This window comes from Echeneis naucrates, chromosome 19, assembly GCF_900963305.1.
Source record: "Echeneis naucrates chromosome 19, fEcheNa1.1, whole genome shotgun sequence".
In the NCBI taxonomy this organism is placed as follows: Eukaryota; Metazoa; Chordata; class Actinopteri; order Carangiformes; family Echeneidae; genus Echeneis; species Echeneis naucrates.
In genome coordinates this window covers 12,170,229-12,187,964 of record NC_042529.1, presented here as the reverse complement: position 1 = coordinate 12,187,964, position 17,736 = coordinate 12,170,229, and the positions used below count along the sequence as shown (strand labels likewise).

Here is a 17,736-nt window from a genome sequence, read left to right as displayed (position 1 = left end):
AGCCCCAGAACGTGATTTAAAGATATTTGAGGTGGTATCATTTAGTTACCTGTTGTGTCGTTATTATTACAACAGGTGGGCAATGTGACGAGTCATTCGTCCATGTCAATGTCTTTAATGACTTAATATTTAAGGTTTTGTGAACAGTTGCAGACTATCATAACCTCAATTGTTAATACACTAAGCAATCTCACAGAACTGCTGACTGGAATATAAAACAGAGTTTTATTGACAAATCAAAAAGAGTTTCTGTAGGTTTTCATGAAAATCTGCACAAGTTGGAAAACTAAAACAAGGATTGAATTGTGGTGTCTTCACCTCTTCTTGAAGCCATACTTCTTCCTTTCATAAAACAGATCTGTCTTTGAGCTGCCCAAGTTCACAATCTTTGGACATCCATCTCGCTGGAAAGAAGACAGGAAGGGGAGTAAGAGGACCATTCAAAAAACACCTTTATCACAGAAGCATTTGGAGTAAACTTTTTAGGTGCTATTTTTTCTCATGGCTCAGTGGCTCATAATGATGAGTGCAAGACGACAAAGATGTCACAAATATGTTCTTAAAACGTTAATATCTATTTAGACACCTCACTCACATCTTTCTCCTGGATGGTGCACTCTTTACAGTAGTAGGCATCAGATACTCCTGGCCCGCCACAGATGACACAGCGTCCCTGATAGGATCCGTAGTTACACTCATCACAGATGCGTACCAGGGTGCAAGGCCTCACATAGGAATCACAGATGACACACTTTCCATCACCTAAGAGCAAGAGCATGGCAATGAGAGAATCGTTAAGACAGGACACAAAAATCATTCCAAAACTTTAGTTGTGCAACAAAGCAAAACAAATTACATGATTTGACTGTAATGACAACCAAGTCTGTAAAATAACATGAATAGTATTCCTTTTTCAAATTATCCCCAACTAAACCCAAGCTTGTTAGAGCTACTTTTTTTCTGCCAGCTGCCACGTTGCAGTTAACATGATCATGTGAAAGATCAACAGTAAATAAAGTCAATGTGACTGTAATAAGAATCATTAATACTTGAATAATCTTCTCAGGTAAGTCTGTTCATTACAGATGCTCCAGAATAGAAATAGTATATGCATTACCAAAAAAAAAAAAAAATGTCCAAACGTACAAAGCAAGAGATAATTAAAGTCAGTGGGCCCGTGAGAAGTAAGACGAGTGGGAATAACAAAAATAGAGAAATATATAGAGAAGAATGTTAAAGAAATAGCTGCAGAAGTGATGTATTGCACAATAATCACAAAGTCAATAAATAAATGATGTGTTCGTATAATAAAGAAACTGCAATTATCTTTTTAGCTGGAAAACCAAGATTAGCTTTCCAAGCGAGTGTTGTGGGTCAGTGTTGAGTGTGCTCTGAATGTAGAGTATGTTGACCTCACTCTGGCCTTATTAAAACTTATTTAAGCGATACCTTTAAAGGTAGAGGGCGCAGATTTCGGTTAAAACAGTGTTACATGGGATAGAAGAAAAATGGATACCTACATTTCTCGCAAAGTCTCCCGATAGCTGAAGAATGAAAACAAAGCAGTCGGTTTAGCGGGAAATGAAAATAGCATCCGTACACATTATGTTGTTTACAGTAAAACATTTTATTAAACACACCGAAGACATACAATGTGAGTTGGTTACTCTTTCCAGATGAATCTTTAGCCATTTCTATGCTAACACAATCGTCCTATCAATAAACTCCATGCTGGTGCCGTTAGCATGATAGCTAGCATGGTGTCTGTAGCTCAAAATAACAATAAATAACTTCCGGGAACAGAAAACAAGAAAATTCCAGATGATATCCAGTTGAAAGAGGTTAAGCATACATACCAACACCTGCTTGTTTTCTGCAAAAGATCAAATCTGGATGATGTTTAGCCATTTTGGGCAGACGTAAAGCGGCCGCCTATGAATTGGATGAACTTTCACCTTTGACTGGTAAACTTTGTATGCGGAGTTGAGTTACCGCCACCTAGCGTCTCTAATTGGAAGACAAAAGAAAACTATTCTGTTTATCGATCCTCTTTCTCTAAATAATATAAATAATAATATCATAAAAAAATAATAACATAGAAAAAAATTATAGTTACAGTTATAATAATTCAGAAAAGAATCATTCTAATTAGAAAAAATTAAAAGGAGAAGTAGAATAAAACGACCCTCCGTATCCTTTCAGCCTTATATAAGTATAAATCACTCAAATTGTTTTCTGCGTAGAAAAGTTTCATAGTAAAATTTTATATGAGGGTTTATCAAACAAATTGAACCTGTTTATTGAATTGAATGGTATGAAAGCTAATAAACCCTTAAAACAAGTCCGTTTTAAGTTAGCAAGGTTTTATTGTTCTTAAAGGACCTGCAAGGCCGAGGCTTACAATTGCGTGACGTCACCGCCGAGCAGCACATCTTTGTCAGTGAACAAAATGGCAACTTACTGTCTGACGGTCGCCAGGCTGCAGGTAAGGGCAAATTTCACCATAATTGAACCCTTCGATGATGTCACCTGCTGCCTGAGATTATGTAAATCTAACGAGACGTGATCGTGAAGCCAAATAGAGGGCTGAGAGCCGTTACTGAGGATTAAAATGCGCCGTAACAGTCACCGGCTGAGCGGCCAGGTCATCGTGTCCCGGCGCACCTAGCGGGTAACGGCTGGTCTGACAACCATCTGAAAAATCAGGGCTAATGTCTGCGTTGATGAGGATGACTTTTTGACACTCTGCGCTCTTTAACCAAGAGAGCTTGGCTCGTTTCACAAATGGAGTTTGGTGTGCACTAGCAAGGTGAACCACAAGGTTAGAGCTCCCAGCAGCCACACAGGCGAGCAATGTGTAACTGACACTGGAGATAGGAGGGTTATAATAATAATAATAATAATAATAATACATCAAATACGAAAGAGCGGTGAGAGAAAATCTCCAATTCGTCAGAGATAGCAGGTTGTAGTTGTGTGTCGTATATCCATTAACACTAATGTGCTGCCAGGATTGTCCCAGTTGACTTCATGATAACAGATCATACTAAAGTCAGTGCTGAATGTTGCAGAGAAACGGTCTGTAGTGTTACTGTGTCGTAAATCAGCGCAACAGAAGCAATTAGGTTTACACCAGTGGAGAAGGAATAATGGGCATCAGTAGACTCCAAGGCATTATCTGTAACCCTTCATTGGCTCCGGACCTATGATTGGTTTCGTAGCTGATGTGGAGACTTTAGAATTGTCTTCTGAAATGACTGACAGCCACTACCAGCTGTTAGCGCATTGACTTCAGAAATCTGCAGGTTGGTGACTAGCATGTCCAGCTGCTTGCTGTGAGGTCCTTGCCACAGATTATCTGATGGTATACCACCTTCAGCTGCCTCTTTTCTTTCTTTAGTAACTATTAAATACATATTTAGACTAATACTCTGAACACTCCCGCCCTTTCCAATTAAAATGTTTCATTACAGTGTATTTGAATGGAATATGATCAAAGATTTGTCTGGAGAAGCTCAGTCCCTGAGTGGCCTACTCAGGGGCACCTCAGTAGGTCCTGGAGGTTGATCTGGCAATCCTTTGAACACAAGCCATGATCTGTCCACCCTTCTTTGTCTTGTTTCATGTTGTAAAGCCATCACAAACTGATTTATGTTTAAAGCATAATTTATACTATAAGAATTTACACTTTGGTGGAAAAGGTCATGTTTTAGGAGGCCGGAGTGTTTCCAGAGAGCATATATTTGTGTTTGACCTCATGGGGGGAGGGCCCTTAATCTGGAGAGCTCTGACATTTGACACTACAGAGTAGACACTAAACCACCATGGCACTGACAGGCGAATATGACATGGGTTTTCTAGATTAGTCTGCTTTTGGGCAAAGTATTTATGCAGTTTCTTGTATCAAATGAGCAAAATCTATAAATATTTTGTTAAAGCCAAGGATAGTCTGTGTGTGTGTATATGGTTGCTCATGTTTGTATGTTTCCCTTGTTGTGTCTGCAGCTGGCCCTGGGCCATGGTGCACGGCGTCTGCATGTATCAGCAGCATACAGGGCCAAGGCGAAGGTATCTATGAGTCGGTTTGAGCCTTCTTCTTTTGTCAACTATGAAAAGCTCAACTCCAACATTGGTATTGTGAGAAAAAGGTCAGTGTTCTCCCACTCTTAACCTTTCAGTTGTGTTTTGAGGAAACCCATTTGTCAATATAAATGTGGACATTACTGAATGACCCAGACACAGATCACCTTTGCCCCAGTTTCACTATCATAGTTGCAGCCGTTCCTCTGTTATGTCACGAGGTTTGAAGTGCTCTAAAACCATTTAAAGACATTGCCTTTTTTAAGGAGGTGTGTGGGTCATGGGGGGATTTGGTGCTGTTGCCTTGGATAGAAGAATCTGCTAAAGCAATAAATGTAATGATTGTGCAGATCCATGGCTTCGGCATGTTCTAGCCTGTAATTACTTCATACCGTCACAAAAGCATAAACTAAGGATTACAAAATTACATAATAAGCAGCTGAGTGAAACAGTGGTATACAATTTCACTTCACTGTAATCTAAAAATAGAAACAAATTTCAACTAAGTGATCCTTAAATGAGCAAGTTATGCTACTGTTATTGCTACAAAGCTACTAGACACTGTTAGGACAACCAGTTGTTTACTTAACAGTCCAGGAAAAAGGCTGAAAAAAGTTTACATCAGACTTCATTGCTTTGATTATCATGAGCTGTATGCAGAAGTGATAAGAACAATACTTATGTTTTGTTTCTATTTCTGTCACTTTTTTCTTCTAGTTGAGTTTATGTACTAACCAGCAAGCTCTGACATGGATACCTCATCACTTCACTTTTTCTTAGCTGTTTAAATCATTTTAAATCACTGAAACTTCTGACATCACAATGTCCTATTAATTATATTGGGTTTTTTTTTCCCAGGCTCAATCGTCCACTAACACTCTCAGAGAAGATTGTATATGGCCACCTCGATGACCCTCAAAACCAGAAGATCAATCGTGGTAGCACTTACCTGCGGCTGCGTCCTGACCGTGTGGCCATGCAGGATGCCACTGCACAGATGGCAATGCTCCAGTTCATCAGCAGTGGCCTGCCAAAAGTGGCCGTGCCCTCCACCATCCACTGTGATCATCTGATTGAGGCCCAAATTGGTGGGGAAAAGGATCTAGCCAGGGCAAAGGTGAGGGGTCTTATTTTTTTATGGTGCTTACTTCTGTGTTTTAATGATTGAACCTTGATAAAATGCTACACAGAGCACCTTAAACTGAGCTGTCATTTGTTCTCATTCAGGAAGTCAATCAGGAGGTTTACAATTTCCTGGCTAGTGCCGGAGCAAAATATGGAGTTGGCTTCTGGAAACCAGGCTCTGGAATCATCCATCAGGTCCCTTAACCTAAAGTTGAATGTAGAATTAGTCTGAATATAGTAATTGTTGGGGACACTTTAGTTACACTGCTATAACTAAGTTATCTGCCATATTTTTATATCCAAACAGATCATTCTTGAAAACTATGCCTACCCTGGGGTGATGCTTATTGGCACAGATTCCCACACACCTAATGGTGGGGGGCTTGGTGCCATCTGCATTGGAGTTGGGGGAGCTGATGCTGTGGATGTCATGGCAGGGATCCCATGGGAGCTCAAGTGTCCCAAGGTCAGCAGAATAAAGTGTTTAATACATTTTCTTTTTTTCTTCTTTTTCTATCTCATTCTCTGGCAGTTTACTTCCCATTTGTGATTCTTAACTTAGTTCTTCTCCTTGATCGTGTCCTCTTAGGTGATTGGAGTGAAGCTGACAGGCACCCTCTCTGGCTGGACCTCTCCCAAGGATGTCATCTTGAAGGTAGCTGGCATCCTGACAGTGAAGGGAGGCACTGGAGCCATTGTAGAATACCATGGCCCAGGAGTGGACTCCATTTCCTGCACTGGTCAGTGAAAAGTTTTTTTTTTTTTTTCTCCCTACCGACTCAATCACATTTTAATCTTTTCTTTCAAAATGGTGTTGCTTAGTTGTTTTGTTTTTTTTTTTTTTTTTCTTTTCTTGTCTTTTGGTGCGTGTGTGTTTTATTCTACCAGTGACAACCTCTTTTAACCATTGGGCGTCAGAACCATTATGTAGAAACAACACAGGCTGACAGACCTCATTCATGTGTTCTTTGTCTGTGCAGGAATGGCCACCATTTGCAACATGGGAGCAGAAATTGGAGCCACAACCTCAGTGTTCCCTTACAACCAGCGCATGAGGACCTACCTGGAGAAGACTGGACGTGGAGGTGACACACTTCACAAGTTACATATCACTGCAATGCATAAACAAAAAAGGTCTACATTTAATCATTTTGCTCAGTGACCGCAACTTGGTTGTAATATGCCCACTGTACAATATCTTCGAATGTGGACCACAAGGAATGTCTCAACAACATTATAAATTGTGTATATAGGGACAAGAAGCACAAGTTTTAAACAAAAGTCTGGGCATTTAAAAAAGATAATGAGTGTGTGTAATGTATCTAGTGAGTGTGTGTTATGTATCTATGATATTAGCGGATCTCAATGCCATCCCTGTTGTTTCCATTCAGAGATTGCTGCCCTGGCTGATGAATACTCAGACTTGTTGGTACCAGACGAAGGCTGCGAGTACGATCAGCTCATTGAGCTGAATCTGGACGAGGTCTGTCCTTTTTTTTTTTTTTTTAAGATTATCTATGAGCACTTCTGTCACTCTTGATACTTCACAGTTGAGAACAAATATTACATTGAGGGAATGACTTGAAACCAAGGTCCCTGGTCAGGGTTTTTAGAGGCTTTGGTGATTCAGGAGTCATAATTTAGAGGGTGTAGATGAACATTCCACAGACAATCTGGGCTGATTTTTATCTGATAGTGTCTTTATAAATATAATAAAACTAAACTGTAAGATTACTACTGTTAAGTTAGTCTATAGTCGATGAGGATAATTGATATATGGCCTCTTTTCTCTAGCTGAAACCCCACATCAATGGACCGTTCACCCCCGACCTGGCTCACCCAGTGTCCCAAGTAGGTGCTGTTGCCGAGAAGAACAGCTGGCCACTGGAGGTCAAAGTTGGTAAGAACTGAACTGGGTTGGTGCAGCACTCCTGCAATTTACTTAGTGAAATTGCAGGGTACAGCTCAAAATAAACAGGATTTTTCTGGGAGATTTTCTGTGTTACTATTTTAATTCTTTTGATTTATTCCCACTTTCAGGCTTGATTGGCAGCTGCACAAACTCCAGCTATGAGGACATGGGCCGTGCTGCTTCAGTGGCCAAGCAGGCTTTGGATAAAGGCCTGACATGCAAAGCTCAGTTCACCATCACCCCTGGCTCAGAGCAGATTCGAGCCACCATTGAGAGAGATGGATATGTAAGTCCACACACAAAGTGTGTACCCCCACTTTACATTCATGATATTACTCTGGATTAGATAATCAAGACATAAATGTGTGTGTGGGTTTCTTGTTTATTTGTTTGTTTTTTCTGGCAGTCAAAGGTCCTTAGAGATGTTGGAGGTGTAGTTTTGGCAAACGCATGTGGGCCTTGCATTGGACAATGGGACCGGTAGGTGAAATCATGCCATGGTGTTTGAAGTCATTCAAAATAAGAAGTTAGAAATGGTTGTCAATATAATACTGTTTGTGTTCAGGCGTGACGTGAAAATGGGAGAGAAGAACACAATCGTCACCTCCTTCAACAGAAACTTTACTGCCAGGAATGATGCTAACCCAGCAACACATGCCTTCGTTACCTCCCCTGAGGTAAAATAAACCACATCACTATTGTGAGACTTTGACGCTACGAAATGCACACAGGCTTTAAAGCTTAACACCCTCAATTTGCTCTGTTTGCTCAGATTGTCACTGCCCTTGCCATCGCGGGTACATTAAACTTCAACCCAGAGACCGACTACCTTACAGCCCCCAATGGAGAGAAGTTCAAGCTTGAGCCTCCTAATGGAGATGAACTACCTGCAAGGGATTTTGATCCAGGCCAGGACACATATCAGCACCCACCACCTGATGGCACCAGCCTTAAAGTGGATGTCAACCCTCAGAGCAACAGGCTACAGCTGCTGGAGCCCTTTGACAAATGGAGCGGAAAAGATCTGGAGGACATGCAGGTCCTCATCAAGGTCAGGCCTTTGAAATGATACCATCATGTTTCAGGAACATTTTCACTGCTGTTGGAGTGAGAGAGGACCGTTTTCACTCCTCTTTGCATTGTTTTTACAGGTGAAGGGCAAATGCACCACAGACCACATCAGTGCTGCCGGACCGTGGCTGAAGTTCCGTGGTCACCTGGACAACATCTCCAACAACATGCTGATCGGCGCGGTCAACAGTGAGAACAATGCCATCAACAAGATCAAAAACCACCTGACAGGAGAGTATGGAGGAGTTCCTGATGTTGCCCGCCACTACAAGGTGAGGATAAGAGCTGCTTTTCTTCAGCAGCATATCTGTACGGTTGGTTAAAAAAATTGGATGCACAGACTGGGAATGGATGTTCTTTTTTTTTTTCTTTTCCCCCACAGTTTAACACTCACTCAGTTGTCCTCAAACATAAGACCTTCTTGACCTTTAGTCAAGAATAGTAAACCGTCTTGTTCTTTCTGTATCCAGGCCAATGGTGTGTCCTGGGTTGTGGTTGGAGATGACAACTACGGTGAAGGCTCCAGCAGGGAGCACGCTGCACTGGAACCGAGGCATCTGGGAGGAAGAGCCATTATTGTCAAGAGCTTTGCCAGAATTCATGGTATTTGAAGAACTGTGTTCTTCACTTTGTGCATAGGCATGAGAAATGTTTAATATTTTCTAGTTTTTAAAATGTATGTCTTTACCTATAATGATAAATCTTAGATATCAACATTTGCAGATCTCTTAATCAGTCACCCCAGATAAGAAACATATCTCTCCCCTTAGAAACTAACCTGAAGAAGCAGGGTCTGCTCCCGCTGACCTTCAGCAACCCATCAGACTACGACAAGATCCGTCCTGAGGACAAGATCTCCATCAAGGGACTTGAGACCTTTGCTCCAGGAAAGGTAAAGGCGTATTTCAACTCTACAAATGACCAGTTTATTTCTTCTTGAATTTTTTGCACCTGTTCACGAAAAGCATCTGTAATGATGTCACCCTCTCCTCCTCCCCAGCCCCTGAAAGCAGTTGTGAAGCACTGTGACGGCAGCACAGAGACCCTGGAGCTCAATCACAGTTTCAACGAGACACAGATCGAATGGTTCCAGGCAGGCTCCGCCCTCAACAGGATGAAGGAGCTGCAGCACTGAGGAAAAGGAGTGAGGAGAGCTGATGTAGAGGTTTTCGAGGGGAGAAACAGGGTGGGTGAGGATTGTGGGGGAAGGAGGGGGAGAAATAATGTTGATGCCTGCTCCATCATCTGCATAAGTATCCAGTTTAGACTGAAGTAATGTGTCCTATAGTTCAAGGAGTTAAATGTTAGACTTCAGACTAAGTGCCAAGCTGATGTTTATAATGGAAAATGTCAGCTTCATTTTTCAGAACATAGTGTACCCAAAGGAGCTGCAGTCAAAGTCAAATAGTGATAACTGATTCAAAATCAAAGGTCTGACACACACATACTTTTGACACAGTTGGTGACACTGCCAGTGTTTTTACAGCTGTTCAAACAGACCAGTGGAGCTGGAGGATGGCAGTCAGTCTGTCTTGTTTTAGGATTATGTTGCACACTGCATGGCAATTACCTGCTTTTGCCAGCTATTGTACGTCAACCAGTTGGATCTTTGAGTCCATGTGTTGTTTAGTGAAGCCATAACCGCAATGATCGTATGTATCCAGAACAAACCTTGTGTGCACACATTCGTCCATCCACTTCTGGTTAGCCTGAGCACCTCCTACAGGCCCCAAGGAGACACTGTAGTGTCTTCAAGGCACAGCAGCTTGCTTTTTTGTTTCACGTAAATGACAACTTTGAAAGCAGCACCGAATGGTCGCTTTGTGTTGTTGAAAGGTCAAAGAATCACATAAAAATACAAGGCCGTTTGAAAGAAAAAAACCAGATAAAGCTAACACGGTGCGCACTGACGGCAGATAGATTACTGTACAGTGTGTTACAGTGTGTTTTTATTCACCACAGTAGAAATCTGTTAAAACTGCAGATTTTATTCCTACCCAAAGGAACTTGTATGCTTTAATAAAGTGTAATAATGCAGTAACTTACCCTTTTCTTCCCCAACACCCTTAACCTCCCCCCTCCTGATCAGTGCAAGGTTCTTTGAAAGGTCAGTCACATCTCAAGGCTTTTCCCCAGCATTTATTTATTTATGTTTTTCCTGCAAAAGGTCCAGATCCTGTATGATTTTTTTTTTCTTCTTTCATAAAGATTTCCTTTGTCATGCGCAGGGTGAACTTGGACTTACCTCCTCTGTCATCCTTTGTTGTCAGTGTCACATGCTACTTTTGTGTTACCTTAACTTCAAAACAGATAAAATTGTACTGAAGGAAAATGAAGTAGCCGCATAGCAAGTCTTCTAATGGTGGAGGAAAACTGATGTTACTGTGCGAATTATCACCTGATTGACTTAACTAACATGGGTACACATGATAAACCCATTTTATTGTGTTAGCTGGTCTTTGTTTCTCTATTGATATACTCAACTAAAATTTACTCCAAAACTTCAACCTAGGAGTTATTCACTCTCCTGGGCCTTGCCGGCAAAATGCATCTGAAAGTGACTCAAAGGATCAACCACTCCATTCCTCTATGCCACTGTGTGTAAAGTGTCTGGCTCCATGTACACTGAAATGTTTTTCTCCCGGATGATCTTTTCTGCGTTACAGAAATAACAGTGAGTTGTAAAATAAATAAACAAATAAATAAATGAAACACACCTCGGTCATTTACTTTGGCTCCAGTGATGTGACTAATGGTAACTTGTGATTGTACCCACATTACATTAACAATTAAAATGATATTAATATCATGTCAAGCATGCAAGCTGAAGATGCCAGAGCATGAAACAGAATTATATAAAGAACTGTGTTAATCATCCCTGTTTGGTTGTAGATCCGTATTGTATACACCATCTACAATGCTGGGTGGAAAGATTTGTAAAATCATTCTTTCCCACTTCCATCAGACCTTACAGCTCCTCCACTGTCAGATAAGTTACCAAACAGCAGAATTTCTCTCCAGGGATTAATAAAACATTCCTGATTGTGCTTCCTTGAATTTTGCATTCAGTGTCAGCCTCTTCACAGCTAAGATGTTTCTGCTCTGCACAGTTCACTTGGTTAGAGACAAAAACTAAGATAAACGAGTTCAGCCTCATGGAAGGAGCAATTGAAGTTCTGATTCCTGATCTTTTGCTCTAAAAGAGGAAGAGTTCTGAGAGTTGTTTTTTTTTTAATGTGTTATAATGAATCACAAGCATGTTGTAGAGGTCAAGGTTTAATATATAAGTGGGATATAAATTTGGTCTGTTATAATAGTCAGTGAGTATCTGAGAGAAATGAGATACCTTCACATCTGTACGGTTCATTCATCTGGATGGGAAACTTCAGTGTAAATAGTTCAAGCTGCCAAGCCATACTAATAAATAACAAAGAAATGATGACCAATAACAACAACGATGATGATGATGATGATGATGATGATGATGATGATGATGATGATGATGATGATGATGGGGAGATGCTGGGTGAAGCCTGTAAACAAACAGCCGGTCCGGTTAAATGTCCCGGAGCAGATGAAGACCCGGGAAGGTTTCGGTCCCGGTCCGGAACAAAGAGGAGTCTGTTGATGGATCCTGTGTTAATGGAGCCGCTGTTGTCCCCCCCCCCCCCCCCCCCCCCCCTCCCCCCCACCCCTCCACCCCCTTCCTCCTCCTCCTCCTCCTCCTCCTCAGTCTCTGCCGTCTCTTTCCGCCTGTGCGCCGCATCCAGACCGAGATCCTCCGCCTCAGCCGCCACATGTCCCCGCAGCCTCCGCCGGATTTCATCACATAATCGTCTCCGGACACCGGGGCCACGTCTCCACTGGGTCCCGGTCGATCGGCTCCTGGGCGGTAAGTACCGATGGGATCGATCGGGGTTTTGGATGATCCACATCCAAGCCCTTTATTGTATGTCAGACTGAAGCCGCCCTGCTCCTCTGCGAATAGATCTGCCAGCGTCCTCGTCTCTTTCCTTGTGAGTCGCTCTGATTTTGTCACATTGTGGAGCATCCTCGGCTCTCAGGCTGCCTCAGTGTGAGAAGCTTCTGGAAACTACCCGCCTCAAGGGCTTTTATTTTGAAATCAATTATTTAGCCTCTGCCATGCTCATTGAAACAAATGACACCATGAAACCGGCTGTTTGTCTCCTGGAGGCTGATTTAAAGTTGAAACACAGCCTCCCTCCCTCCCCCTGTGTGAGCTGACGTGTCTCCCATACTGATGCAGAGGACAGACAGCCTCAGTGTCCCCGTTTCACATTTAGGGAGGTGCTTTTGGCCTTTTGTCTGCCTTTTCTCTTGCCCTCTTCCTCCCTCAGTTCAGTCTCAGATCAGGCCTCTCTTTTCACTGCAGCTTGACACCCTCCTGAGTGAACATTTCAGCGCTGCTGCAGACTCATTAAAAACGTCAATTTTCTGGCCCCATCACAGCCATATTGAGCAGGCTAATGAAAGAGGAGCCTCACAAGTCAAGCTGCTGAATTATTTAAACTACTTGGGCTATTTATGCCTTGTCATCCATCAGACGAGGTATCAGTGCTGCTGCGGTGACAGATGTGTGTGTTGATCATCATCATTACATCAATCCAACGTGATTCCAGGAAGGTATAAGCCCCAGTCATCAACCACTGAGCTTATAAACCAAACAGATTAGAGCCACTCCTGTGATGATGATGATGGGACATTTGAAACCTTGTGCTATGTGGACATGTTGTCCCTCAGTGGCCAAACTCAGCCTCAGTGTGACCCTCGTGTTCCTCTACAGTTCAAACCCTCTTTGTTAATTTAACAATGTTAATATTTATACCTTTCAAACTTTCACTTCATCATACTTTGTGGGCAGTTGTCTCCGATAGCCACATTAAGCACAGAAGAGGAATATTATTCATCATTTGATTGGTGGATCTGATGAGACTCACTGGACTCAAGCGAGGCGAGTCCACAGCATCGCAGGACATTATCATAACACTGACGATAACCTCTGCGAGTGCAGAACAAGATGTTTCGGCAGAAGTGAGACCCGTGAATGTAGGTTATGAGCAGCCTATCTCCGACTCACACACACTCCACTATATTTAGACTGACAGAGAGTGTGATGGAGGAAGGAGCCTGTGGGATTCACTGTGACACACATCCAGCCTACAGGTGTCCAACGTTGGAGGCTGCTGACAGCAGGTCTGACAACAGATCCGTCCAGGTCCAGCCAGAGCAGGGCTCAGTGTGACGATGTTGTCTCTGTAAGAAAAGACAGCTTGAAGTGTGGTGTTTGAACATACCACTACATACATGCAATCTGTATCACACACAACCAACCACAGCCCGTCATAAATCCAAACAAAGGCAGAGAAAAATAAAAATAAAGTGCTGTAAGTGCAAGTGGCAGGTTATACTATTGTGCTGGTAATATAAGGGATGATGCCCTGCGGCCCTTTGCACTTGTACATGAGTGTCATAATGCTGACACATCTCAAGAGTCAGCTACAATGCGACAGATAATTGAGTTCGTGTCCAGGAAAGAGCTCATCCGTCCTAAAACGACCGAATTGGCTCAGAGAGCAGCTCCTCGGCTGAGTACAGTCGATAAAGAGCAATCCTGTAATGGCTCTTAAAATAAAGTGTGATGAGCCAAGCCAAGGCCGCCCTGTCGCCCCGGGATTGTTATTTACATCATCTTGACAACTTTTCAAAGCTGGTGAGATCAGAGTCTGGCACTTCAAATTGCTTTTTTTTTTTTTTTTTTTCTGTCACGGCTGCTACCAGCACCTTTTGTTGTTCCTTCAAACCAATCCGGACAATTTAGCAATACTAAAAAGTCAAACCAGCCAGTCTGCTGGAGAAAATCATTTCTGTGTGGCAGCAGTAAATGCCAAATGGCTGTGGCTGCTCTTACAGTCCTAATGTAGAGTATTCATGGAACACTAACAAAGGGCCAAATCACATTTAAGATGAACAACAAGCAGACAGACAGGGTCTCCTTTGTACCCAGTACTATTCTGCTCCGGGATGAGCTTTGAAAGACCAGAATGCAGTGCAGTGGAGACAAGTTGTCTCGATTTCTTATCCAACATCCTAAATATGCCTGATAAAAGACACAGAGTTGATCTGAGGATGATTCTGCACAAATGTGCGACCTCAGCTGCGCCACACAAAATTTTTTCGATAATCCAAGAGGCTTTTTAAAGGTTTATTTGGGAGATTTCTCATCAGGGATACTTGATCCTCGTTTATCTGACTATTTTCAACATTGCCAAATTTGGAGATATGAGGTTTTCCACAGGACTAAGCTTGTTCTGGAAAAAAAAACAAAAAACTTGATAGCTAATCCACTGTGCAGATTCACTCGTTTATATTTACAAAAGGAAATTCAGCTGACCACCCTGTGAGAGTCAGATAGGAGCCACCAGTGGGCCAATCCATTGCCAAGTGACCAATCCATTACTTAATATTAAATTCTTTTTTATACTGTTTTTATTGGATTGTTGTTAGTAGAGCTCCAGAGAGAGGCCTGAGGGAGGAAATGTAAAACTACAGACAGCATATCTTCTTAAGTTCAATAAAACTCCGGAAACGCTGGGACCTTTAACGTCTCTCTCTTTCTCCCTCTCTTGTCTCTCCCTCCTTTCTTACTCCTTTATTTCAGGGAGTCATTGCTCACCTCCTTCACTGCCAGACCTTCTCTCTGAACACCTCCCCTCCCTCACACACACACTTGCCATGCAGGAGGTGTAACCCTCCTTCCTCTTCTTCCTTGTTTGTCATTGGAGGAAACCCAGATCACAAAAAAGCCACTCTACACGTATCGAGTCAAGATGTCAGAGCCTGATCCCTCCTCGCCGGCGGACTCCCCAATGCCACTCACCTCCCCGCGCACCCCCCTGCAGCTCTCCTTTCCCTTCCTGAGAGAGGGCAGCCGGGTTTGGGAGAGGGAGAGGAAGCCGCCACAGCCTGGAGAGCTGCCCAGCCCACTGCCCACCAAACGCACTCGGACATACTCAGCGTGAGTAGGAGCACACAGGCTGAGGGGCTGACGGCTGTCCCCACACCGGTGTCTTCTTTACGCACATGATGCAAAAAAGAACTTTGGGAATTTATGATACACTGCCCCCCCCCCCCTCTCTCTCTCTCTCTCTCTCTTTCTCTGTTTGTCTTTACGTGCAGGACAGTCCGAGCCAAATCAGGTCCAGTATTCAGAGGGGTGTGCAAAAACTTCTCCAGGTCTCAGGGTCATGGATTCATACGTCCTTCTCATGGAGGAGAGGACATCTTTGTCCACATCTCTGAGTGAGTGCCCTCACTGCCTTGTCATTAGGATTTTGTCATTGTTGACCCGCTTATTTGATCATTCTCATGACTTCAGATTGTAAAATGAAACAAAACAAAAGAGTTTGATTTTGCAGCTGTTTTTAAACATCAGAGGCAGTTAGAGATTTCAAATGTGTCCTTCAAAATATGACGAATGAGTGATTGCTTTGTTGTTTATTACTATCTCTTGGACCCATGCCCTCCACACATTTGGCCCTGTGATTGTTCTCCAAGTCATGAAACAAATTGGTGGTGTTAGCTTCGATCCAAACTTTGTCCCAATTCACAGGGAAGACGTGGCTGTTGATCTTCGTAGCCATTGTAGACCATGAAGGCCAAACCAAAATGAGACAAGGCTTCACCAGCTATATCTGCCATCTCCATTGTGTAGCAAAGTTGGCTTCAACAGCTGCATTAGCTGCAGAAATGAGTTAAATCCCAATACGTACATTTGAATCCTCAAGCTCTCTGTTAGTAGTTGTTGCTGCCATGTGATTGTTACTATAGAAAATAGAAACACTGCAGCAGTTGTTATATTTTCTTCGACTTCTCATTTCTCAAACCTAAGGTGTGAAAATCAATTTTACCCCTGAGTGAAATTTGTTTGTGATGTTGTTTCTGCTTCTTTGACAGCATTGAGGGAGAGTACGTGCCTATGGAGGGGGACGAGGTCACATACAAGGTGTGCCCCATCCCTCCCAAGAATCAGAAGATCCAGGCTGTGGAGGTGGTCATCACCCACCTCAATCCAGGCACCAAGCACGAGACCTGGTCAGGGCAGATCATCAGCTCCTAGACCAGTGCTTCAGGCTGCAGGGGTGGGGAAAAGCTCTTGGAGCCTGGGTGGGGATGGACATGGATTGAGTCTGAGGTTTGGGACCAGGTTTGAGGAAAAGGTATCAGAGAGACTCAGCCTGAGGTGGCTTGGTTATGGGAGGGAATGAAGCTGTGAATGTATACATTTGAATGTTTTTTTTAGGAAGGCCATGGGTTCAGTTTCATCATCTGGGTTGAATGTTTTTGGTTGAGGGGTTGGAAAGTTGGGCTTGGTGCTAGCATTTTTACTTTGACCAAGGGAATTTATTTTAGGTGGGAAATCAGTGAGAAGTGTTTCTGAAGAGTGGTGATGCTTAGGAAGCGGATGTGTTAGCCAGCTCATTGGAGGTCTTAATTTTACTCCCACCTTTATTTTTATAACTGATATTAATTGTGCCACCACTGCCAAGAGTCATGTACCAAACATCTGTGTGTTTTTACAACAACAGATGGACAACAAGGATTAAAAGGGTAAAGAAAACTTTATCAACAGCCTGCTGTTAAGGAAAAGATCTGCCTTCAGAAAATCTAGCAGTGACAACCAAATGAGACCCTACCTGCAGGAATAATTGTTGTTGACAACATTCAATTCACTTTTTAATGTGTTTCAGCCTCAATAGCTGTGAAGAACTCCACGTGTAAGAAATTATTTTCCTTCTTAATATCGTAGCACTACTGTATTTGTTTACTTGGTGAGTGTAGAAATCCAGTATTACTGTAGCCAGCTCCTATGACGGTCACACGTTTCGGTGGTAGAGACAGGAAAGGGATGTTTTGTGGGCCTGCCGCTGGAAACCCAGGCCGGAGGATTTGGGGTTTGGGGAAAGAAACTGAGGAGGGAAGAGTATCGGGCAGATGATGGAGTGATTATCTAAAAATGTTTGAAGCTAGATTTAAAATGTTAGGACACAGGTGTAAAGGAAGACTACCAAGATGAGGGTCCGCAGTTTGTCGGGTAAAATTAGCAGAAAAGAGCTGTTAAATAAATACTTGCCAAGGGTTTGATGAGAAAAATCAATATTCCTGCCAGTCAGGTGCCAAGATAGGGAATAAGCATTTTTACAGCCCTCAGGCTTTTTTTTCTCTGGAATAAACCGATAAATATTATCATATCAAATAAAAAAGAGGAGAAGGGACTTTAAATTTTAAGGTTCAGTAAGTTTTAGATGTCATTAAAAATGTTGTGAAGGGAAAAAAAAAAAACTGCAGCAAAAGCTTCCTGATGTAAGTTTTAAAAGACTATTTATTTATTGACTATTTATTTTCATTTGTTACAATGAAAACGTCAGGTGTTTGGTAATGAAAAGCTGCGTTTTTAAGTATTTGTGTTTGAATACATACACACCTCACTCTAATGATACTACCCTGTAAAAATCCCTTTGCTGCTGTCA

General features: G+C 42.5%; 3 protein-coding genes across 4 annotated transcripts; 2 read left to right on the top strand and 1 right to left on the bottom strand.

Moving 5' to 3' along the window:
- Nucleotides 1-206: 206 nt before the first annotated feature.
- phf5a (PHD finger protein 5A) lies at nucleotides 207-1,981 on the bottom strand. The gene is made up of 4 exons (XM_029528048.1): nucleotides 1,857-1,981; nucleotides 1,521-1,544; nucleotides 596-762; nucleotides 207-404 (listed from the first exon to the last, which is right to left on the bottom strand). Exons 1-4 carry the CDS (start codon nucleotides 1,906-1,908, stop codon nucleotides 315-317), a joined length of 333 nt encoding a protein of 110 aa, XP_029383908.1. The 5' UTR covers nucleotides 1,909-1,981; the 3' UTR covers nucleotides 207-314.
- Nucleotides 1,982-2,418: 437 nt separating this feature from the next.
- On the top strand, nucleotides 2,419-10,900 carry aco2 (aconitase 2, mitochondrial). The gene is made up of 17 exons (XM_029527455.1): nucleotides 2,419-2,485; nucleotides 4,006-4,148; nucleotides 4,939-5,197; nucleotides 5,308-5,400; nucleotides 5,513-5,671; nucleotides 5,795-5,945; nucleotides 6,186-6,290; nucleotides 6,597-6,688; nucleotides 7,000-7,105; nucleotides 7,246-7,403; nucleotides 7,524-7,597; nucleotides 7,683-7,794; nucleotides 7,890-8,168; nucleotides 8,269-8,460; nucleotides 8,659-8,791; nucleotides 8,959-9,080; nucleotides 9,189-10,900. Exons 1-17 carry the CDS (start codon nucleotides 2,450-2,452, stop codon nucleotides 9,321-9,323), a joined length of 2,349 nt encoding a protein of 782 aa, XP_029383315.1. The 5' UTR covers nucleotides 2,419-2,449; the 3' UTR covers nucleotides 9,324-10,900.
- Nucleotides 10,901-11,993: 1,093 nt separating this feature from the next.
- Nucleotides 11,994-16,325, top strand: csdc2a (cold shock domain containing C2, RNA binding a). Of its 2 annotated transcripts, none has more exons than XM_029528100.1 (4): nucleotides 11,994-12,080; nucleotides 15,001-15,224; nucleotides 15,386-15,508; nucleotides 16,163-16,325. In XM_029528100.1, the coding sequence occupies exons 2-4, from the start codon at nucleotides 15,037-15,039 to the stop codon at nucleotides 16,323-16,325; spliced, it is 474 nt and encodes a 157-aa protein (XP_029383960.1). In that variant the 5' UTR covers nucleotides 11,994-12,080; nucleotides 15,001-15,036. The 2 variants fall into 2 exon arrangements, with proteins under 2 accessions (XP_029383960.1, XP_029383959.1); XM_029528099.1 differs by having other exon boundaries at nucleotides 12,027-12,080; nucleotides 14,868-15,224.
- The last annotated feature ends 1,411 nt before the right edge of the window (nucleotides 16,326-17,736 follow it).

What these genes read in the sequence shown, in the direction of transcription:
- phf5a (XM_029528048.1), bottom strand. Translation starts at nt 1,908, where the DNA reads ATGGCTAAACATCATCCAGATTTGATCTTTTGCAGAAAACAAGCAGGT. An exon ending in CAGAAAACAAGCAGGTGTTG is followed by an intron (nt 1,545 to 1,856) that starts GTATGTATGCTT and finishes TTCATTCTTCAG; the next exon opens with CTATCGGGAGACTTTGCGAG. An exon ending in CGGGAGACTTTGCGAGAAAT is followed by an intron (nt 763 to 1,520) that starts GTAGGTATCCAT and finishes TCTTGCTCTTAG; the next exon opens with GTGATGGAAAGTGTGTCATC.
- aco2 (XM_029527455.1), top strand. Translation starts at nt 2,450, where the DNA reads ATGGCAACTTACTGTCTGACGGTCGCCAGGCTGCAG. An exon ending in GCCACTGGAGGTCAAAGTTG is followed by an intron (nt 7,106 to 7,245) that starts GTAAGAACTGAA and finishes TCCCACTTTCAG; the next exon opens with GCTTGATTGGCAGCTGCACA. An exon ending in CCTTCGTTACCTCCCCTGAG is followed by an intron (nt 7,795 to 7,889) that starts GTAAAATAAACC and finishes CTGTTTGCTCAG; the next exon opens with ATTGTCACTGCCCTTGCCAT.
- csdc2a (XM_029528100.1), top strand. Translation starts at nt 15,037, where the DNA reads ATGTCAGAGCCTGATCCCTCCTCGCCGGCGGACTCCCCAATGCCACTC. An exon ending in CGCACTCGGACATACTCAGC is followed by an intron (nt 15,225 to 15,385) that starts GTGAGTAGGAGC and finishes CTTTACGTGCAG; the next exon opens with GACAGTCCGAGCCAAATCAG. An exon ending in ATCTTTGTCCACATCTCTGA is followed by an intron (nt 15,509 to 16,162) that starts GTGAGTGCCCTC and finishes CTTCTTTGACAG; the next exon opens with CATTGAGGGAGAGTACGTGC.